This window comes from Castor canadensis, chromosome 11, assembly GCF_047511655.1.
Source record: "Castor canadensis chromosome 11, mCasCan1.hap1v2, whole genome shotgun sequence".
NCBI classification, from domain to species: domain Eukaryota; kingdom Metazoa; phylum Chordata; class Mammalia; order Rodentia; family Castoridae; genus Castor; species Castor canadensis.
This window is the reverse complement of record NC_133396.1, coordinates 45463029-45486007: the sequence shown is the minus strand read 5'-3', so window position 1 is coordinate 45486007 and position 22979 is coordinate 45463029. Positions and strand designations below refer to the sequence as shown.

The window sequence follows — 22979 nt, the reverse complement described above, 5'->3', positions numbered from 1 at the left end:
CATCCTGTCCAGCTTCAAAGTTCTTAAAACACACCTAACCCACCAGTGCCATGCTTCCGTGTGACAATGCTTATCAGTTCTGTGGGGGGGGGGCAAATTTGGCACTCTATCTGGGGTCAGGAGAAAGAGGGCCCCTGGAGTGAGGAAGAACAGGTTCCTCGTGGTGACTGGAGTGCTACTCCAGGCGTGGCCAGGCTACCCAGCTGGTCTGCGTACAAGAATCTACTCGCTAGCTTCTTCACTTGCTTCCTTCCTCTCAGTTCCTCCCTCACCAACATACCTGGGGGCAGGTAATAAAGCAGGAGGAGGGAGATGGATGGATGGGGAGGCAGGGAGCCACGTGGTGCCATAAAGCCCAGCTAGAGAGAGTCAGTCCAGGGAGTGTCCAGCTTGCAGGAGCCAGCGCTCAGAGGGTGCACCTCCAGCCTCAGCGACGAGGAGCCAAGGCAGCAGGGCCCGGGAATTGACCATGCTCCGCTGCGCGCCAGGACTAGGCCTCAGGGGCCTGAAGGGGGCCGAGAGCACTGTAGAGGACTTGGGGAACTCTTGCCCCGAGGCTGGGAGGGATTTTGAGTTATTGAAGGAGAACGGCGCCCCCTGCGCCTCCCTGGGGGAGGCTGAAGAGGCAACGGGCAGAAAGCGGGCGAGGCCGGTGCGGTCCAAGGCGCGACGCATGGCAGCCAACGTGCGGGAGCGCAAACGCATCCTGGACTACAACGAGGCCTTCAACGCACTGCGGCGGGCGCTGCGGCACGACCTAGGCGGCAAGAGGCTCTCCAAGATCGCCACGCTGCGCAGGGCCATCCACCGCATCACCGCGCTCTCCCTTGTGCTGCGCGCCAGCCCCGCGCCTCGCTGGCCCTGCGGCCACCTCGAGTGTCACGGTCAGGCCATACGTGCCGGGGATGCTGGGGAAGCGGGCTTCAGCCCCCCACGGCCCGCGCCGCCGTCCGCAGGGCCCAGCCTTGATCGCCGGGACGCCACCGGTCACTTCGTGCCGCCTGCCCCACGCTGCGTCTCGTGCGCCCCGCACACGCACCTGGGCCGGCCCAGGGCGGTGACGGAGGCTCCGGGTTCGGCGCAGGCTAATGGAGGAAGCTGGCGCCGATGTCCCGGGGCTGCCCTTGCTGGGCCGATCCCCTGGCCGCGGGGCTACCTGCGAACGGCTCCTGGGCTGGGCCACCAGCACTCTTGACCGGGTCATCGGGTCATGGAGCACCTTTAGGCCTGGGGGGAGGCGAGGATGGTAGGATAACTGCAGAAACGGTCCTGGACAGCAAAACCGAATGGGCTGCGACCTGAGTGGGAGGGGAGGCTGACTTGCCGTGGAAAGGAGAAGGTCTGGGGGACTGGGCGGCACCCCCACATCCCAGCCTGGGATGGCAGCTCTGAGAAAGAAGCCAGATCCTTAGGTTTGACCTTGAACTCTTCTTGGAAAGTGGCCTTTGCATTCCTGTGCCTCTGAGCCCTGTTTTCTCTTGCTGCTTTTGGACAGGGGAACTTGTGTGGAAGTGTGGGTGGGCACCTGCTGCGGTCTAAGGGCAACATGGGGCCTCTGTCCCTTGCTGGAGTCCTTGACTGAAGTCTGATCTGGGAGAGGCAGGAGAAGCAGCCAAATAGAAAAGAAAAATCCTCTTTGTCTGCTGCCACAACTCCACTGGCCTCAGTGGCCCAGGGGGACAGGAGAGCCCAAGAGCCGTAGGTGTACCTTGGAATGTTGAGCCAGGGCGCAAAGTCCATAGTCTTTGTCCTGGTTCATGACAAGACCCCAGGAGTGGCTAAGTACAGTGAGGAGAGACATGCTGACAGGACACTCCTCCCTGTGGCCCTAGAAGTGGGAGAGGACATTATTTGGAGAGTTTCACGAGGCCTGGGAAGCTAAGGATGTGATCAGCCTCCCTGCAGAGGTGCTGTCTGCAGTGAGCCACAGAGAGGGCTGCCAGAAAAGGAGAGTGTGGGCTAGTCCCAGGGAAGGAAGCAGGAGGTGGGGGCTAAGGACAGGAGGGTCAAGAAGTCCTGCTTATATCCCAGTGACAGGCAGAGCTGCCAGGGAATAGTGGACCAGGGTCTCTGTGATGACAGGTAGCCTTGGAATCCAGGAGAGATTATAGGGAGGTGGTTGAGGGAACATTGGGAAGGCTGGTTTCGTTGCAGAGCTGGACTTTCACCAACTGAGGGGAAGGGGTACATGCTGCCAGCTCAGAATGGCGGCCCCACAGACACTGAAGAGATGCCCTTAGGCATAGACCAGGAGGGAGTGAGGGTTCCACAGGACAGTTGAGGCAAAGCTTACTGCCACAATTAGAGATGTCTTTGCTTTCTGCTAATCTCAATGTTGCTGGCACACTTGCATCCTATTCCCAGCCATAACACTTCAGTCTCCTAATTTCACAGTCAAGACTGTGGCATAGGCTGCAGGAAGGCTTGGACTCTGGGACTAGTCAGGAGCACAATGTAGGCCTGGCCTCAGTTCTGCCACTGAGCCATGGACAGTGCCATGGATGGACAGTGGAGAGGAAAGAGCCAGACCTGCCAGGAATCTAACACCTGCTCCAAATCCTGCCATTTCCTCACTTCTCACTTGGATAAGGGTGACTGTGACATTAACAAGGTTCATAATGTATAGTTTCTGGAAATTACAAGCTGTTAAAAAATTATGACTATTTATTGTTACAGTCTTATGATAGACCAGCCTGGACAGTGCTTTTAGCCTTGCCTTGGCTTCAGGGACTCATTCCCTGGAAGAATAATAAAACAATCAGCAAGCTCTATTTTCCTAAATTCCAGGATTAAAATAAAGAAGATTATTCTGAAGCCCCGAGTTCAAATCCTAGTACTGCTCTTATGTCCCCTTACCCCCCACCAAAAAAAAAAAAAAGAAAGAAAGTTGAGCCACAGACATGAGAAGATGTTTACAATAAAGAAGGTTCTACTCACCCAGCCACATTTTTAGCAGGAACAGCAAGGGTGCCCCCTGCAGGTAGACACTTGACATGAGGCAGATGACGGAGTTCAACCTAGGAATGTGACTACTTCCTTCTAATTTACTAGCTGAGTGACCTTGGGCAAATCACACAAAGGCTTTCAGCCTTGTGTTCCCATCTACATATTAATATGTATCTGTACAATAATAATGGGCTAAAATCAGTGCGTGCATAAAGGCTGCTGTGCAGGCTGAGACAGTGCACTTAAAGCACTTAGACTAGTGCTTGGCTCACATAAGCACTCACCAAGTGGAAACCGTTCAGACATACTGTATTCACAAGGATGCTGTAAGGAGAGACTGCCTGGGCAGGGGTTATAATCCAGGGAGTCTGCAACAGTTACTTCATTGTTTATCATTGCTTGAGCACACACCCACAGGTTGCATGCTGATACATATTTGCCTAGCATTGGGTCAGGGCTTATCACTCAGGTCCTCAGGTAGTCTCGCCATGTGAACATGAGCTTGGCCAAGGAGTTCAAAGCCCTTGCAAAGGCTGAGTTGACCCAATTTCTGTGGGAAATTGGCCTAGAATTCTAAGATCTCTATGTCAAAAGCCTGAAACCCAAATTTTTATGTGGAGTAAATTAAAAAAAAAAACAAAAAAACCAACAACCAAAAAACGTGCTGTGTGAATACTGGGCAGGCCAAGCCCACTTTGTAGTATGCATTTAATCTTGGGCCTCCATGGATGACCTAGATGAGGAGATATCTGGTACCATTGCAGACTGGAGTGGGACCTTGTCCAGCTGGCGGTGTTGGGCCACTGGTTACTGGGCAGCCCAAACTCCCTGCCCCAATTTAGTCATTCCCTCATCACCATCATTCACTAGGTGGCACTGCAAACCCAGCATTCTAACCCTGGCAGATGTTAGAGGGTTGCCTGGTCCCCAACCCATCTGGGCAACATGGCTGTCACTGACCATCCTGGGGATTTCTTGGCTTTTTTCCTTTTTATTAAATCAAAAAGGCCTCTTTATGTCTGGTTCATTCTGTCTTCCAGGCCAGTGCTACCTAATGAAAACATAACGTAAGACCCATTTAAAAAAAATTTTTCTATAAGGCACATAAGAAGTAAAAAAGAAACATGAAACTAATTCTAATGTTTTATTTTGTCCAATATCTCCAAAATATTGTCATTTCAACATGCAATCAATACAAATGTATGAATGAAATATTTTACTTTTACTTGTTTATTTTGGTATCAAGCCTTCAAAATCCTGTGTATTTTGTATGTTCAGTATATCATCATTTGGACTGTCATATGTCAAGTGCTCAGTAGCCACAGGTGACCAAAGGCTACCAAATTGGGCTGGACAGCTATGGGCCCTGCAGAGAACCTGGGTCCCTCCATCAAGGGGCAGCTCCCAGGCTGCGACATGGAATTCTGTGTGCCTGGATCGTGACCAACAGCCTGACGGTATCAGGGACCCAACTTGCCTCCTTGGAGGGGGTTTTCATATTTGAAAGGCATCAGTAAATTTCTGGAAATGCCCCCCTTCCCCGCCTCCAACACACACACTTCTGACCTGGGTGGGTAAGGGCCTGCTGGGGTCTGAGGTGGAGGAGGTGCCTCTCCCAGGGCTGCATTTTGCAGATAACAGTGGATTTCCCTTATTGAGCAAAAAAAAAAGTTAATTTAACATAGTTTATTAAACCTGAAAATTCATGCTAAAGCCACAAACACTTTCAAAATTTATTAGCTGCCAGGTGTCCTTTCTGCTCCACAGGTGCCCCCTCCCCACTCTCAGGTAGCCTTGCCTGCGACTCTCCTGGGGTCGCCTTCCTTCTCTCCTTCCCACCAGCTCTCTCTGTTCATTCACACTCCCTCCACCTGTCCAGTCTGGACTTTACTGGAAGCAGCATTTCTGAGGTCTGCTGGATACAAAATCCAAAGTCATTTCTTCCCACTAACATGGTCATTTTTGCTCTCAGCCTGTCCCACAACCTAGACCAGAAATTGATGTTTGACTGGGATACAGGTGGAGGTGAGCGTCTCCATTTCTGGGCCTCAGTTGCTAAAGTACAATAGCATAGATTTGAACCCCATGACCTCTGGGGCCCTCCCAGTTCTTTTTCTACATCACACAAGGCCGTGGGATTTTCAAAGCCTCCATATACCCCCTCTAAACTACCCACCTACCAACACCACCCACATATGCCTGGTGATGCCAGGTCACCCTTGTAAAACAAGGTAAGGAGAGAGGTCAGTGATAGAGAAAGAGGTGCCGAGAACACAGGAGGCAGAGACAGGAGGAATGCAAGAGGGAAACAAAGGCAGAGAGAATCAGAGGACAGCCAGGACCCAAGGCACGTCAGAGCTGGCACTTGCCTGAGCAGCCCTGACCAAGAAGGTCTCTGCTTCAGCACTGTGGGAAAGCCCAGTGGGCCTTTTGAGATGGGTGACAGGTCCCTCACAGCCCTGGATGAGCTGCTTAGAAACCCAGGTAGAGGGCTCTGCTGGATCCTCCAGGGGCCACATGACGTTCACATCTCCCTCCTGAGCCTCATACAGGCTTCGGCCTCTAGGTTTTAAGAATCAAGGTCTGGATGGTATCTGTTAGGTCCAACATTTCCCAACAGAAAGGAGGAAGCTGAAGCACATGCCTTTGTGACTTTGTGACACACTGTCTTTTCCCCATCCTGAGCCTCTGGCTTAGATGAGCAGGCTCTGGGGCTGGCAATGGAAACCAGAGGCTGTGCAAGTCCTTGTGGGCTGGGCTGGGCTGGGCTGGGCTGAGGCAGAGGGAGGATGTTAGTGTGGTGGTTCTCTGGGGAGAGGGGAATTGAAAAGGCATCTCCAAGGAGGGCGGAGAAGGAAGGAGGCTTCGTGGTGCACACACACACACACACACACACACACACACAAACACACACACACACACACACACACACACACACACACACACACACACACAGAGCCTCCCAGCCTCAGCCTCAGCCTTACACTGGAGAGGAGCATTCTCCTCTCTGCTCTCTGAGCATTCTGTTGCTTTCCCGCCCATCTGTGCTGTCAGCAGCACCAGCAAAGTTGGCTTCAAACTTAAACAGTGTGGAAGGCTCCAGATTCCCAGGATCTCCGCGGATCCAGCAGCAAGCTCCAGCCTCTGAACTTGGCCGGCCTCGAAAGGTCTTCTCTGAATCCTCCAGCACCCAGCTGGCCCTCGGTCCACTGAGCAACCCTTCTGCTCTTGCCCTGGGTCCCCCAGTCTGGTCTGGGGAATGATGTGCTGAGGTCCCTCTGGAGTTCCTGGTACCAGCCTGAAACTGGAGCAGCCCAGGACCCAGGCCAACATGACCAACCCAGTGCCTCAGTTTCCCCGGGCGCAGGAGCTGGGCTCCACCTCACCGCTGGACCTGCCTGAGATGGAGAAGCTCCTCACCAAAGTGGAAGATAAAGGTGACAAAGCCCTGAATCTGTCCAAGTCCCTGTCTGGGGCTTTGGACCTGGAGCAGAATGGCCACAGCCTGCCCTTCAAGGTGATCTCTGAGCGGCACCGGGATGCCTCCCTCTCTGGCTCTCCTTCCCGGGCCAGCTCACGGCGGGCATCCTCCATCATCACTACTTCCTATGCCCAGGACCAGGAAGTCCCCAATGACTACCTCGTTCTTGCCATCGCCTCTTGCTTCTGCCCCGTCTGGCCCCTCAACCTCATCCCCCTCATCTTTTCAATCATGGTAAGTACTTCTTTTCAGGGGTGGGGGCTAGGCCCAGACGGTTTGGAAGGCCAGTTCTCAGGAAGGGGTATAACATATGCCACCAGAGCACAGAGAAAAGAGAGTCCTGGGGGCTTGGTGGGAGACACTTCCTCATCTCCCTACTTCTTCCAGAGGGGCCCAGGGACTGAGGATTTCTGTTTCTGTGCCTCTTTCATCTCTGCTCTTGGGCATCAGAGCCCAGCTTCATCCCATCCCTGCTGGGGGAGAAGGACTCAGGAGCCACCTAGAGCTAAATTCTGCAGAGCAGAGAGACAGCCAAGTTTGCGGGGCCTGCCTTTTTGGAGGGGCTGTGTCAAAGAACCTTTCCTCCACAGAGCTCTGTATCAGCAGAAACTGCATCCAGAAGGGGGTCCCAGGGCCCCATATATACCCAGGAGGGAAGCCAGGTCTCCTGGGCCCCTAGGAATTCTACCAGCCTCTGCCAGCTTCATTTTCCAAGCCATGCCCTGAAGGCCTCTGGGCCTGGCTCCCTCTTTGGGGAGCATGGGGAGGGGATGTTGGCAGGTTGCTCCTGGGTGGTTGTAGTTCTCCCTGGAGCCCTCTGGACCTCGTGGCTACCCAGATTTCACCATCTGTCTTTAGAGCAGGGAGTTCTGGGCATGAGTGGAAATTTTGAGAGTCAGAGGGCAGGGCTTGCTTTGCCAAGGAGGGCATGTGGGCAAGTCTTCAGTTCTGTGGGATTCTGAGTAGATTGGCTCAAGTCAAGCCATTCAGGTAGAGCTATTTACAGATCTCACAAAAAATGTCAGTAGATGTTAGCAAGTCACTTTTGAGGTCCAAGAAGGATTGATTAGGGCCAGAGGACTGGGTGAGGTGACACTGCTTCCTCTGGAGTGACCCTGCTGCTGCTGAGTCACCTATTACCAAGCCCCTAGGAACTGTGGTCACTCCGGCTCTGAGAAAGCCATATGTCTTCAATCATCTCTGTCCCTTTCATGAAGGCCCAGTCTCTATCTAGGGAGACCCCTGTCAGATCCAGAACCTCCTGCCAGGACACCAGGGGACACTGTCAGTGTTCTTGAGTGTGAGGGACTTGGCTGAAGAGACAGGGATGGGCAGGAGCCTTCTGAAGAACTTCCTGTGTTGCCTGCCACACAATCTCTTGGTTACAGGGAAAGGTCCCAGGAGGGAAGACAGACTTTGGGGAGGGAAATCACACAAGGACTCAGGAGAAAACAGATTCTAGAGACTGTGGAGTGGCTGCGGCGGGGGAGGGAATGGGACAGTCATGTTACAGACTGAATAGGAGCTGCCCTTGTGAAAGGGAGCCTGGCCCCAAGACTGAGATGCACCCCCAGCATTTCTATGTCCTTTTTGGGTTTTTGAGTCAAGTATAATGGCTGCTGTGCTAGGTGCAGATAATACACTGGTGCACTAAACCAGACACCATGGCCAAGTCTCAGGAGACTGCAGTCCAATATGGGGAAAATGTAAACAGGTCCTTACGACATATTACAAGAAGTGCCATGCTAGACACAAGCACAAGGGAATTGTGTCATCTGGAGCAAATCACTCCAACTTCTCAGTTTATCCATCTGCAAAACGGGCGTTAACCTAATGTCTGCATTAGAGAGCTGTGAGGGTGAAATGGGAGTGCTTAAAAACAGCCTAAGTGCTGCTGGGAGTGTCCCTAGTGGGGGATGGGAATAAAGCAATCCACTGCAGGATTGCGTTATTTGTTGTATTTTGTTTTGTTTGAGGCAGGGTCCTACTACATAGCCTAGGCTGGGCTAGAACTTGCCATCCTCCTGCCTCAGCCTCCCAAGTGCTAGGATCTCAGGTACACCATTACACCCACATCATTGTGGGATTTTAAAAATAACTTTATTGAGATATAATTCACATACCATACAACTTAACCCATTTAAAGTATACATTTCAATGGGTTTAAAAAATTATTATTAAAATGTTTTATTCACATAAATTAATTGTACAAAGGGGTGTATAGTTACATAATGCAGAGGGACTTACAGGAAAGGATTTGAGATGAGTTTTGACCTAGCTTTGCATGTAATGTATTCCGATCAAGCTACCCCATCTATGTTACTCTTTCTTGTTTGTTTTGGTGGCACTGGGGTTTGAACTCAGGACCTCATGCTTGCTAGGCAGGCACTCTACCACTTGAGCTTCTCCACCAGCCTAATATATTACTCTTTCTTCACCCTTTTCCTTTTTCAGCAGTTTTAGTGGGTTTGGTTATGTTGTTTAGAGAATAGAATGGTGGCTACCAGTGTGACAAATGACAGAATTTCATTCTTTTTTTGTTGAATGGTAATGCAGTGGATTTCACGTACTCACAGAGTCACACTTAACTACAATCCATTTTAGAGTGTCTTCCTCACCTGCAGAAGAAGCTCCACACACTTTATGATTGTCCTCCATCCCTGCTCCTTCCCAGCCTTAGGCAAGAACTATTCTTTCTGTCTCTGTGGCTCTTCCTCTTCTGAATGCTTTGTGTAAATTGAGTCATACAACCTTTGTGACTGGCTGCTTTCACTTAGCAAAGTGTCTTTAGGCTTAGTTCCTGTGGTAGCATGCACACGGCAGGGTGGTGGACTGAGGAGTGTGGTCACATTTCCATTTGGTGGTCAGTGAGAGGAGGGGCTGAAGGCTTAAATCTGGCATTTGGTGTTGAGAGTATAGGCTAGGGTCAGGGTTAGTGGTAGTGGTGGTGGTGATGATAAGGATGGTTCTGGAAATGCTCTAAGAATTGGTTGCATTTGATCAACTTAAATGACAAGTTGCTTGTTTGGAGGGAACTAAATGGCAGAGGATGTCATGAATGAATGTGCCTCTTAGGAACCAGGCACTGTGCTAGGCTTTTGGACAGTAGATGGCTAAGATAAGGGCTGGTCTGGCTGGCCAGGCACAAGGGTATGGGAGTGTGGTGGGGGCTGGAGGCAGGCAGGCACTTGCTTTGGGAATTTAAATTTTATTCTAGTGACTCTGAAGAACCCCTAAAGAGTTTCAAGCCAAGGTATGATGTGGTCAGTTCTTACTTTAAAATCAACACTCAATGTCATTGTGGGAAATGGGCTTCAGCAGGGAGACCCCATGTCCAGGCAAGAATGGTAAAGATCTGAACTCAGCAATGGCTCAGAAGGAATATAGTTGTGGGCAAATTGTTAAGGAGACAGGAGAAGCTGCTTCAGGTTCCTGGCTGTGCAACTCAAAAATATTGGCACCATGTTAGAGGGAGCCTCTGGGACATAAAACACTTACAGGGTGGGCAAAGGGAAGTGGATAGAAAAGGGTTTTGAAAAAGAGATCCAGGAAGGAGAGGGACAGAGTGGACAAAAGCTCTGGAGAGGTCAGGTTCAAGGAGGGCAAGCATGTCCACTGGGTTGGCCCTTCATAGAAGCCTGGTGCCCCAGCAATGGAGAGGCTTAGACAATGGAGGGGTGGTGATTAATAAGGCGAGGTCCCTGGAGAGGAGAAGCCATGAGGGCACAGGCGGGCAGAAATACTCAGAGGAACAGGGTTGGCCTATGGCCTCCATGCTCTGTGGTCTCCATTTCCCAGGGATGTGGAAAGCAAGGTCATTTGCCTTCCATAGGGGTCTGGTGGCAGAGTGAAAGGGTGGTGACCAGGGACACATTGGTCAATAGCCAGAGATTCTGCCAAGGCTCAAGACCCATGAATCAGGGATGCCATGCATGAGCCTGCACTGCAGTGTGACTGACTTCAGCTGGAGGTGGAGGTTTGTAGACATTAGGCATTGTGTGGACCCAAGGGTTGGGATGGCAGTAGTGCCATGATAGCAGGACCAGGTGGCACAGAAAATGCAGGCAGCAATGGCTGAAATGACATGCAGAAGCATAGGGCTGGATGACAAAGGAAGGAGGCTGGGAGGGAGGCCCAACGTGGGTAGTAACCTTGGAGGAGTCATGGGCTGGGGGCTCAGAGAACTCCAGGGGCCGGTGCCACAGTGTAATGGGGTGGGAGAGATGTTGAGGCTGAGATTTCAGAGAAGGATGCAGATGGGGGTGATGGAAAGGGGTGGAGTGTAGTTGTGGAAATGAATGTCTAAGGGGAAATATCAGGAGCCAGGCAGAAGGAAGTCGAGGGAGCTCAGTGTTAGGGGATAATATTCCTAAGTGCTTGGCACAGTTCCCACTTCTTTGCGTGCCTTGCCTCATTTCACTTGACTGTACCCCTGTGCGGCCCGGGTGTTGTTTATTCTCATTGTACAGATGAGAAATGCAGCACATAGCTATGCAGGGACCCATTAGTATGAGGGAAACTCAGAACTGAACGCAGCCTGGCCGCCCAGAATGAGTGACCGCGTTCCTACCCATCACATGTCAGCTGCTTTCTTGGGAGCCAGGGGCATTACTGGATGTACTGCCAGACTAGTTCACAGGCTGCTCCCATTCCCTGTGGAAGAAGGGAGTCAATAATTCATCTAGGGGTGTCACATAATGTCCCTCCCCATCAACAGCAGCAGGGCTAGAGTGAGGGATAGGATGTGGTAAGAGAGCCGGTCTTCTGTGCTGGGACACTTCAGAACTCCTCACTAGAAGTCCCCTCCCAGGGGTTACCAATGTGGGATCAAGCCCTAGACCCTAGGATAGAAGGAGACCTACTTCCCTGCCGGCCTCTCCAGAGCTTCCCACTGTCTGCATATTCTCCTATGAGGTGACAGTCTGACTGACTGTCCCCACTAAACATGAGGCAGCTGGGCCATGAAGAACAGGGCCCTGCCAGGGTTGGATAGCTGGTAGGAGACTTGTCAGTGGATGCTAAATCCATTGTTCTCCCACGGCCCCACCTACATCTGGCTCTGGGGACAAGAATGGTGTGGTACTCCTAGGAAAGCTGAGAACCCATCAGCGTTCTCAGGAGGGGGAAAAGCCACTTCCCTATCTCTTGCCTCTTCCTCCCCAGTTCTCCTAACACTAGCACTAAGCCCATCAGGAAAAGACTATTGGCTGAGCAGGGTCCCTTTCCTATAACTTTAGCGGGGGCTTGCTGTGGCCAAGGCTGCCGGATCAGGGCTCTGTCAGAGGAGCAGACCCAGCCTTGCTCTGCACTATGGCCTCTGTGAGCCTCCGAGGGTGGTCAGATTTTACTTCCAGGTCAGGCTGAAAAATGACCATGTTCTTGTATGCAGCAAGGCCTCCTGCCATTGAGGGTAGCGAGACCCCAGAGGGTGACCCCTGACAGCAATGGAGGAAAAGCAGGCATCAGACAGACATGGGTGTGCATCCCAGCTCTGGCCCTTCTGACCAAGTGATGTGTTCACATCACAAACTCCTACCTTAGCCTCAGTTTCTTTATCCATAAAATGATCAGAATAAAAACATCTGTCTCATAGGGCTGGCAGAGGGTTAAATGAGCGAATGTGTGTGAAAGCATGCAGCACAGAGTCTGGCACAGGATAAATGCTGAAGGGGTTGCCGTAATTATTAATACTAATGCAGCTTTGCAATGTCAGAGGAAAGGGGAAATCCCTCGTGGACAGGAAATTCTGACTTTAACCAGTTTGGGGATAATTAAGTCTTTGTTATACCATCTGGGGAAAGTGCCCGGCCTTGTCTGTGGTTTTGGTGGAGGCTGCCGGACAGCCCCTTCTCTGGAGATTGATCCTGTGGCACCTGGGAGCACCTCACAGCTCCTGAGTGGCTTTGATGTGTTATTCCTTAGGATTCTTGGTAACTTGATTATTTGAGTTGTAGGCACAACACATTTTTTCACACTTGCATTCTTTAAGCATTCATTCATTCACTGAGCCCCAACCATGGGTGTCACTGCAAATTCAATGATGTCTCTCAGGCCCAAAGGCACACATGTGACTAAGATGCGTGGACGCGTGGCTTTGTCGATAAAGGAGAGACTGGACTTAAGGAGGCTGGACAAACGGCTTTCTCTCCAACCTCCTACCCAAGCAGGCACACGCATGCCTCTATCCGCGGTCCTGAACCGTTACTGCAGGCACAGCTGTTTCTCTGTAAAGCTAGGGTAAGACTCCTCCAATCCTGCTCCCGCCCCTCTGCGCATTTTGTTTACAGCTGAGGAGTCCCTTGGCAATGACTGAAGGCAGTTTCAGAATTTCTTTTTTGTCTTTTTCCTGTCCTTTTTTTTCAGTATTGGAAATTGAATCTAGATCCCATGCATGCTAGGCAAGCGCTCCACCACTGAGCTACACCCCTAGTCCTTTAAACCTTTCATTTAGAGACAGGGTCTCAATAAGTTGCTCAGGCTGACCTGGAACTTTTGCTCCTCTTACCTTGGCCTTGTGCGTAGCTGGGATTACAGTTGTATGCTACCGTGTTTGGCAGTCCCAAATGTCTATTTCCGAACTTCTTAGAATCTAAGGCCTCTCTCTGTGTTGCCTCTTCCTCCTGATGCTGCTTAGCCACTGAAGTCATGAGTTCCGTGACCCGAGCTGGTCATCCAGGCAGATCCAGGTGGCTTGCGGTAGTATGGTGGGACCCAAACCAGATGTCACGTGTCTTTCCACTGGGACCCACTGTCCTTATATCTTTCAGGGCTCTTCTATTGACTTTGAGCATTCCACTGGCTAAGTTCAGGCTAGAAAACAGACTCGCCTCTCATTCTTTTTCTTGCTCCTTTAAATGTGTTCTTTCTCAGACATTTACTGAGAATCTTATGGGGCTTGGCCTGAGGTTAGATGCGAGGGATACCAAGATGGAGGCTGCATGGTCCCTGCCCTCCCGGAGCTTACAGTCTAGAGAAGGAAGTTCCCAGACACCAGGAACAATGACACAAGGTAGTAATAGAGGAAAAGAGAGGGGTACCAGATGCATAGGAGACCCAAGGAGGAGTTCATAATTGCTTCTCCACAATCACCCAACAAATAGGTCCTTTTTTTTTTTTTTTACTTTGGGGGCAGTACTGGGACTTGAACTCAGGACCTTGTGCTTGCTAGGCCGTTGCTCCACCATTTGAGCAACACCCTCTTTTTGATGCTGGAATGATACCCAGCAAGTGTTCTACCACTGAGCCGCATCCCTGGCCCTGGTAGTATTTTTTTATCTTGATTTTCCAGATGAAATTACAACATAGAAAAGACAAGCCACTTGCCCAAGGCTGTGTAGCTAAGATGATGGAGCTGGGTGAGCACCAGGTGGCTGGGCTGCAGAACCTGGGCTGTCACCCAGAACTCTCACTGCCAGAGAGCTGAAGGCCGCACTGCACCTGCTCCTGGGTGGGTCACTCTCGTGTCCAGGTGGGCCTGTGAGTCTCAGGAAGGGCTGTAACCTGAGCCCCACCCATGCTCCCTCCTCAAGCCAGTCCCACCTTCTCTTTCCTTCTTTTGGATAACACGGGCCCTTTGTCACTAAGAACCCTGAGGCCCGCAGGCACAAACACTCACAAATTCCTGCCAGACCTGCCTGAGGACCTGTGGAGGTATATGTGAGTCCACCTGCACTTATGTTCCTCCAGCTCCAGGGACAGGAACTTACCTCCTGTGTTCACAGTTCACCCCTGGGCCTCTCTCTGCTACCCTGGGACATCATGGAGTGGCACCAGTCACTCCTTGTTTCATCATGCTGTCCTTCATTGCTAGGTCTTTCCTCCTCCTATCTTGAAAAACCCCCTTTTCCCCATCCTGATGACTCCTGAGCTCTGGGCCTGTTGCTCTGACTGCATGGAGCTGCACACAGTGTGAGCACTGACTTCATGCGCCTTTGTTCCTTCCTGTGTTCCTGCTTCCCCACGACACCACATGCCCACAGCCTCCCCATCCTTCTAGGACTGGCTCCAATGCCACCTCTTCTGCTGGAATAATAGCAAACCTTACATTATTTGGGCATTTGCCTTGTGCAAGGAAGGAACACATTCACAGTGTCCAGACATCTCCGCCTGATCAGGTCTCACACTGAAAGGTCCTCATCCTCCATCTTCTAGCAGGGCACCTCCACTCATCCATCCCTCAAGCCAGGAACTGGGAATCCTCCCAGCGAGTTCCCCTCCCACATAACTGACCTCGCTTCATAACTTCTCCAGTCTGAGCTGTCTCTCTGTTCCTAGTTCAGGTCTTTGAATCTGCCTGCTCCCCGTCCCCACCTTTCTACTTCATACTCTCCACAGTCAGATCATTCCAAAATGCAAGTCTGGTTATGTCGCCACGTAAGGTCCTTCATTGGTCCCAGTGTCTCCAGGATGAAATCCAAACTCCCTATGTAGCAGTCGGGGCCCTTGTGGATCTGGTCTTTCTCCACCAACTGCTTCTCTTATGGTGCCCACACAGGGATCCACGCTCTGGCTTCATCCCTACCTCATGGGAGCGTTCTGAGGATGAAATGCCCTAACAGAGGGTGAGCACTTTGCATAATTTTTGGCACAAGGCAAATGCACACATATTGTGAGTTCTGTTTATTATGTTGGCAGAGGTGTGGAGGAATCTTGGTGGGGTTCATTGAGGAGGTGGCATCAGAGCCAGTCCTGGAAGATTGGGGAGAATGTGGCCGTGTGGTGTTACAGGGAAGTAGGAGCATAAGAAGGAGCAAAGACACATGGCAGAGCGGGCTGGCAGAGTGGCTCAAGTAGTAGAGATGCTGCCTAGCAAGGTGAGGTCCTGAGTTCAAACCCCAGTGCCACCAAAAAAGAAAAGGAGGGGCATGTGGAAGTGAGTGCTCACATCTTGAGCAGCTCAGATTTGCTGGTCCCAGAGGTTATGGAAGAGAGTAGAAGAGAATCAAAAGCAGAAAATGTAAAGCTGGTCTTGGTTCTGTAGACAATGGGGAGCCCTGGAAGATGCCCCAGAAGGCACTGAGCAGGTGACACTGCCTCGGCCACCACTATGTCTCCCTGAACTTTTTTTTTTGAGGCAGGGTTTCTCTATGTAGCCCAGCCTGGCCTTGAATGCAAGATCCTCCTGTGTTAGCCTCTCAAATGCTGGGATTACAGGCCTGTGCGATAACTCCTGACTTGACTCCCTGCCTCCTCTCTGATCCCCACACAACTGTCCAAGGGGGACTTTCAGAAGCCAGCATGCAATCATTTCATTCCTCTGTCCCTGGCCTTACATCCTTCACTGCTTTGGAGACAGAAATCCACCTCCTTTTGGTTCTGGCAGAGCCCTGCCAGGCCTGGTCCTGCCTGTAGCCTCCTTGACCTCCCTCTGCCAGCTCCAGCCACACTGGCCTCCATCCAGTCTCTCCTACTTCCTTCAGTCAACAACCATTTACTGAACATGTACATATTTCCCATCCAGGACATTTGTGCATGCTATTTGCACATGCCAGGAATGCTCATCTTCCTTTTGTAAAGGAATTTATTCAATTCTGCCAAGTATGGTGGTATAAACCTTTAATCCTAGCACTTGGGAGGCTGAGACCAGAGGATCATGAATTCAAGGCCAGCTCCAGGAAGCTTCCTCCTGGAAGCCTTTCTGCCTGTCCAGTTCTAAGCTCTCATAGACCATGTATCTCTCTTCTGTAACACTAGCCATGGTTGCAATTTTGCATGACTGCACAGGCATCTAGCAGGTCATAAGACCCACAGCACAGGAGCTGAGACTTTCTTGCACATTGCCACATTCTGAGGCCTTGCTCAGTGCCTGGCACAAACACCTGTGGTATGAAATGGTGGGGTGGGGAACCAGGGGCATCTTCAGGGGGTCGTTGTCATGGCTCGGGTGGAAAGAGCAGTGAGAGGAAGCTAGAGAGGGGGTAGCAATGGAACTGACTAGGAGGGGAAACAAGTGAGCAGGGTGGGGACCTGGCTTGCAGCTCAGTGGTAGAGCCCTTGCCTAACACAGAAAAAAAAAAAAAAAGACAAAAATTAGCAAGATGATGGTAGAGGAACCATGACCTTGAGGGTGGACTCCAGGCTGTTGTCAATAACCAGTGTGTGAGACTTAGGGTGTGGTTCAAGTGCAGGGCTCTGAGTTCGAATCCCAGTACCACCAAAAAGTAAATAAATAAAATTACTGGGGTGTAGTTAAGTGGCAGGAGTCACAAAAGGCAAGTAACAGATGTCACACTGTCCTAGAAGGGTAGAGTTATTGTTGTTGGGGGGAAAGGGAGGCGTTGGTTAGAATTCTGAGAGCTGATGAGAACATGACCCTAACAGGGGAAGGTCACGTCCCAGAACCGCAACTTTTTTATTAGTGAAGTGGGGCAGCACTGCCGGCCTTGGATGATTCTGAGGCAAATGGAGGTCATTAGGTTCCATCCGTGGCAAGCTGCTGGCACAAAGTAAGGGTCATCATCATCATCATGCACAGCAGCATCATTGTTGTCCCCATCAAGGTACTTAGCCACATTTCCATGCTACACCTAGGAGCCTCTAAAAATCAGAAAATAAAACAACTGAATGGCTGACCCAAGGCCCTGAAAGCAGTTACACCTGGGTGGCTTCTGCCCCTGCCTGTCCCTAGGGGGCTGGGGCAAGTCCACAAAGCCAAGAAGAACAGAAGGATTCTAGGGTGAGGATTCTAGGGCAAGGAATCTGAGCTCACTGGCCCTTGACCACTCCAGGCAGGGGTCTGGGCTGCCCTTGCAGATGCTTGAATGTACCTCCTATCAAGGCACTCAGAACCTGCTCAGGTCCTTAAATTGCCCATCCCTACCCTCATCCATCCAATTTAACCTCATTAACTAGGTCCAAGAAAAACAGCTCATCAAGGAGTGATAGATAGGCCAGCCCTACTTCCAGGACAACCTAAGACCCTTCACTTTTCTTGTAAGATGGGGAAGGGGGCCTGATTGAACAAAGACATGGTCTTGGGTGGGAGTAGAGAGAAGGAAGACAGTGCCTTTGTTCTCTTTTGTGGCAAGAGGAAGACTCACAGAGGAAAGTAGGCAGTATCAGGCATAGAAACACCATAAGAGCTGCCTTCTGGTGCTAAAGTGGATGCAGAATTGAGCTTCAAGCTGGGACCCAGAGGGGCTTTGGCTTGTCTGCTCCTACAAGTTGGCTTAGACCGGCTTCAACCTCTCAGGCCCTGGGTCTCCACTGAACCACTTGCCACCACCACCCTGTCCCAGCACCATCTTGGCAGGAAGTGCCCTGTATTGCTTGGCTCTGCTTTCAGCTGTCCCCCATCAATGAGGGCCAGGCCTGGTGAGGGGTCCCCCTAAGAGGTGCAGGCCACCTCTCCAGGAAGAGCCTGCTGGGGTGTGGGTGGCAGTGAGGACTTGGCATGTCTGGGAGCCCATTTGGAGGCCATTGCCAGATCTGAGGGGCTGATGGACAGTCTTCCTGAGGTCTCTGCCATCTCTTTGCAGTCTCGAAGCAGCGTGCAACAGGGGGACCTGGATGGGGCCCGGAGACTGGGCCGCCTGGCCCGACTGCTCAGCATTACCTTCATCATTCTGGGGATCGTCATCATCATTGTGGCGGTCACTGTGAACTTTGCAGGTGAGACCCAGCTGCATGGAGGGGCGGGGTTGGAGGCGAGTCCATGGGCAAGAGCGGTGGGTGTGGGGAAGGGTATATTTACCTTCTCAGTCCAGGACAGTGGCCCAGGCCTCAGCAGTGATCGCCTGAATAGGGATGGATTTTCTGTGTCATCTTATGGTTGGATATACTGTATCAGTAAAAGGGTCTCAACTTTGACGGCCCTGAGACTGGGGCCAGTGTCCTGTCTGGTCAGGCCTCAGTGTTTTCATGTGTCAAGGGCCAGGAAGAAGCCTCCAGTGTAGAAATAATGGATGTGGCTCTGCTTTGTAAACAGCATGCAAACCATGCATGTAGAAAAAGTCAGGAAGCAGCACTGTAAGCACCCGAAGGTGGCCCAGTGAAGCCATCCCAGGAGGAGAACCCTTTTCAAAGGGTAAACTCTCAGCTTCTCATAAAGTCCACACAGCTTTGTGAGTCTGGGGTTATCCAGCTCAGAGCGGCTCCATGCACAGTGCATGCTGGACATGTCTGCCCATCAGTGATCAAGCTACACCTTTCATCTAAAGACCTTGCTACTCAAAAAAGTGCTCCATGGGCCTACAGCAGGAGCAACACCTGGGACTGTGACAGAATGCAGAATCTCAGCACCACCCCACTCGCACGCTGAGTAGGAATCTGCATTTTAGTAAAACTCCCAGATGGAGCATTTGTGTGGGGACATACTGGCCTAGAAAGCCTGGAATTCAGCCGTGGGACCATGGCCAACCTTGGCCACTGGGGAGAGGGAAGTATGCAGGTTTGCAATCACCCTTCCAAGTTCAGAGTCCATGTGCACACCTCAGGTCTTCCTGTAAAAATTGAAGCATGTTCTATAAGCCCCCTGAGCCTCAGTTTACTTCATTAGTGCAGGGTCCAGTGGACATACAGGTATGTGAGAGTCAGGGGCCGCTAGCCCAGGGCATTAAGCCCAGCATTACCTTACACTGCCCTGTCTCCTTTGTTCTATTGCTGCTCATCATTTTAGCAAGATTCTTTCAACAACAAGAAACAACTGAACTTGAATTGGCAAAAGGAATTTGTTAGCACTAATAAAAAATTTTCATCTCAGTTAAAGATGAATCAACTTGGGTTGTAACACATTTGTACATAGAAGCAATGCTAGGAATCTCTCTGTATAGCTATCCTTATCTCGACTAGCAAAAATGCTTTGTCTTCCTTATTATGCTTATGCCTTCTCTTCAACAAAATTAGAGATAAGGGCAGAACAGGTTCTGCTTGGAAGCGAGGGAGGTGGGGGGAGAGGGAGGAAATGGGGGGCAGGGGGGAGGAATGGTCCAAACAATGTACGCACATGTGAATAAATGACTAATAAAAAATTTAAAAAATAAATTAAAAAAATAAAAATAAAAATAAAAAGTTTTCAGCATAGACTGTTCTAGTTCGGGGCAAGACTGTATCCAGGCGCTCAAGCAATGGTGTCAGGAGTCTGTCTCACTCTTGTCCAGCTTTCCAGTGTGTTGGCTTCATTGCTAGGCAGGATCTCTCCATATGATGGCGAGATGACAACAAGCAGTGGCCCAGTAGTGGCACACATGTTACTCACTCCAGTAACTAAACAGGAAAAAAAAATTCCTCTTTGTCAACAGAGTAAAAGTCCCAGGACTGATTCTGATTGGCCCAGCTAGGGTCACATGCTCACCTTTGAGCCAATCAACAAGGCCATGGTCTTCTCATTGGCAGGAGTCTGGACCCTGTGTCTTATTCTTGCTACCATTTCCCACTAGGCAACAAACCAGATCCTCAAATCCAGGATGTGAAGATCCAATGTTCTAAGCTCTGTTACCATAACTGTTTTTGTTTTTTTTTCTTTACAGTTCAGAATAAATAAAAGTAACCAGGGAGCTATGCTAGCAGAGGCAGACACTGGCCAGCTGGAGAGCTCCAAACCCACGCACTCTATTAACCACAGGACAGGATGGTGGCTGCCATATGCCCACCTGTCTCCAAACTACAAAAGCACAAACTTGGAGAGAAACCTCAAAGCACCCCATTGTAGCACATACCAGATGGAAAAATTGGGAGGAAGGAAGGAAGGAAGGAAGGAAGGAAGGAAGGAAGGAAGGAAGGAAGGAAGGAAATAAAATATACTGTGAAATCAATAAAGAATACAGTTTAATCTCATGGACACATTCCGGCATTCTGACCCCACTGCTCTGCCTTGTTTCTCACCACCACAATTTCCTGGGACCTACCAAGCAGCATAAACTGCCAGAATGAGAAGAAAACCAGCCCCACGAATAAGACCAACTACAGGAGAGAAAGCCGCCACGCAGGCTCTTGGTGTCTGTGCACCAGGAGCAGGGCCTTCATCTTTTGTATTTTTCTTGAGGGGAGACTGCTTGTGTGCCCTGTGCCACGTGCCTGTGGTCATCCCAGCCTGAACCCGAAGGTGAAGCTGCTGCTCAGCACATGCGGTGGACATCGTGGGCACAAAGGTGGTGAGACAATAGCCACACATAAATCCTCACTGTAAGGCAGAGGTGCTGCCTGTTGATGACACAAAGATTTCCCAAACTTCAGCCTGTCTGCTGAGGACTCCAGTGTGTCTCCCAGGACAACCCAATGTGCCTCTTGACACCCCCTGAGCATGCAGCCTAGGGTGCCAACCAGGAGCTCCTGTGACCTGACCCAGGCCAGGTCAGCCAGGGAGGTGGGGGGACCTAAGCTCTCTTCTATCATGGCCTCCTCTAAGACCTGGGGAACCTATGCAGTGTGGCTCAGGTGGGGCATGGCTTCAGGTTCCCAGCCCAGCCCCATCGGATGCTCTGGGCTTGTGTCCCTGGCTGTCCATGAGCAGCACAGGCTTTCTCTGGAGGTGGCTCTGGGACCACCCCAGGGGGATGTCTATTAGGGGTGTTTGCACTGCTTGCAGAGAATTTTTATAAACATTTGCTATTTCTCTGATCAAGTCCCAAGAGAGAGGGAAGGGCTTAGCTGAAGGGTCCAGTCTTTAGGGAGTGAGGGGTCCCAAAGTCTTTGGAGAGTGAGGGCTTCTGGGAAAGACACTCATGTGCCAGGATACAGGCGCCAGACGCTATGACCTCTGTGTCTTAGGAGCTAGCAAGACACCTGGCAGCTGTTGAGCAGGGCCCTTTGTCTCTTTGCTACTTTTTGGCCCCAGGCTTCTCCCTCATTTTGGCACAGGCTGTGCCCACAGGGGCCTTGCCTGCCCTGTGTGTCCCTTTGGCTTCAGTTCAGACCTGAAAAGGAAGGGTCCAGGTTTCCCCACTTAGAGTTACTGCCTTCAATGTGGGGACAGGTCCCCATCCACACTGACCTGGGGTTGGGAAAATCTGATGTCCCCTGTGCCCCATCAAGACCCTTGTGCCACCTCTCCAGAGCCCTTGCCAGATACCCTACACTCTTGGAGGCTCCTGAGAGGACAAGGGCAGCCTGTGGATCCTTTCAGAGCTGGTGTTCCTAAATCAAGCCCCATTGAGAATAAATGCTAACCTTTCTCGCTCCTAAAGCAGGGACTTGTTAGGTTTGTTTATGGAGTCTCGAGGCCAAAATAGAGATGTCCCTGTTTGCTCGGGGAGGGAGGGTATGAACCCAGAGTATTCGTGTGACTTGCGAGGTCAGGCCAGGCCAAGGGAGATGTGAGGGCTGTGGGATCAGCCAAGTGCAGGATCCTGATCATGAGTGGTTATCTTCACTAGGCTCTTGAGGCTCCAGCTTCAAGACCTGGGAGGAGAGGGAAAGGCACCACATGGGTTAGATGGTCATGTGGGGAAAACAAGGCAGAGCGGGCCTCCTACTGCAGCCTCTGTGCCCTTGGAGCACAACCCATGCCCAGGCCTTCCCGCCCCGCAGCTTCCCCGCACGCCAGGCCACAGTGCATGCCCCTCTCACATACACAGACTCCTTCACACTTCAAGTGCACAACAGTTGAGGGCCGTTTAGGTGAAGCCACCAACAGACAGCCTGGAAATGGTTGGCAGGGACATTTTTTCATTTGGGCAAGAGCAACCTGAGAGCCTTCTCATGGTGCCAGGGACACAGCTCCCCAAAGGCAAAGGGGAGCACAGGGCAGGAGGAGAGACCCACCCTGGATAAGAAAAGTCTGCGGGAAGCTCCCTGCAGCCCTGAGATCTCCAGACCACGCCAAAAGTAGGAGGGACAGTGGTCTTGCTGTCTTTCTTGGGTCCAGCTGCATGAACATTAGTGGTCCCCTGGCTGGGTGGCCTCTGCCGAGACAGCAAAGACTGTCATTACCACTCACCGGTGACTCTGTATTTCTTGGCATGGAGAGAAATAAAGTTGAACTTGTGTGCTCCCCTGCCTGTACGTGTGCACTGCTGAGCTCATGGGGCCCCAAACAGCCAATGGGGGAGCAGTCCCCTCAGTCAGTTGGTCTCTGTGTCATGGGTGAGCCCTAGGGACTGTGGGCAAAATTGGGGTTCCACAGCCCACGCAAGGCATTCTTCTGGCAAGTCACTATCCATCCTGGGCCTCAGTTTCTCCCACTGTAAAGCAGGTGGGTAATGGCTGTCTGATTGTCTTACTGCATAGAGCAAAGACCTCAGGCTGGAGAGGTGAGGGCAGGAAGCTGCTCTTGCTGACTCATGGACCCCTTTCTCACACTGGTAAATGCACCATGCAGTCCTAAGGGGTTACTAGTATTGTTATCTCCAGGTTCACATGGGTAAACTGAGGCTCAGAGAGTTTCAGGGCCCTGTCTGAGGTCACACCATTCTCTCACCGAAGGTACTGAATACATGGTGGCAAATGACTTGATCCCCAGGCCTATCTGACCTCAAAGTTAGGAGAGGAGGCTGAGGCTGGGATGGGGGACGGTGGTGGGTGGGGCAGAGCCACCAGGCTGGGTGGCCAGCAGAACAGGAAGAAAGTTGCTGCCTCTGTGTGTGTGTGTGTGTGTGTGTGTGTGTGTGTGTGTGTG

The 22979-nt window shown here is 51.3% G+C and overlaps 2 protein-coding genes across 2 annotated transcripts; both read left to right on the top strand.

Moving 5' to 3' along the window:
* The first annotated feature begins 423 nt into the window (after positions 1 to 423).
* Positions 424 to 1263, top strand: Bhlha9 (basic helix-loop-helix family member a9). The gene has a single exon (XM_020157904.2). It carries the CDS (start codon positions 470 to 472, stop codon positions 1193 to 1195), a length of 726 nt encoding a protein of 241 aa, XP_020013493.2. The 5' UTR covers positions 424 to 469; the 3' UTR covers positions 1196 to 1263.
* A 4608-nt stretch (positions 1264 to 5871) lies between these two features.
* Trarg1 (trafficking regulator of GLUT4 (SLC2A4) 1) lies at positions 5872 to 22353 on the top strand. The gene is made up of 3 exons (XM_074046546.1): positions 5872 to 6661; positions 17905 to 18037; positions 19894 to 22353. Exons 1-3 carry the CDS (start codon positions 6278 to 6280, stop codon positions 19905 to 19907), a joined length of 531 nt encoding a protein of 176 aa, XP_073902647.1. The 5' UTR covers positions 5872 to 6277; the 3' UTR covers positions 19908 to 22353.
* The last annotated feature ends 626 nt before the right edge of the window (positions 22354 to 22979 follow it).

Bases quoted from the DNA above. Each gene is read 5' to 3' on its own strand.
- Bhlha9 (XM_020157904.2), top strand. From the start codon at position 470: ATGCTCCGCTGCGCGCCAGGACTAGGCCTCAGGGGCCTGAAGGGGGCC.
- Trarg1 (XM_074046546.1), top strand. From the start codon at position 6,278: ATGACCAACCCAGTGCCTCAGTTTCCCCGGGCGCAGGAGCTGGGCTCC. The intron at 6,662-17,904 runs GTAAGTACTTCT...ATCTCTTTGCAG, and splicing joins CCCTCATCTTTTCAATCATG to TCTCGAAGCAGCGTGCAACA.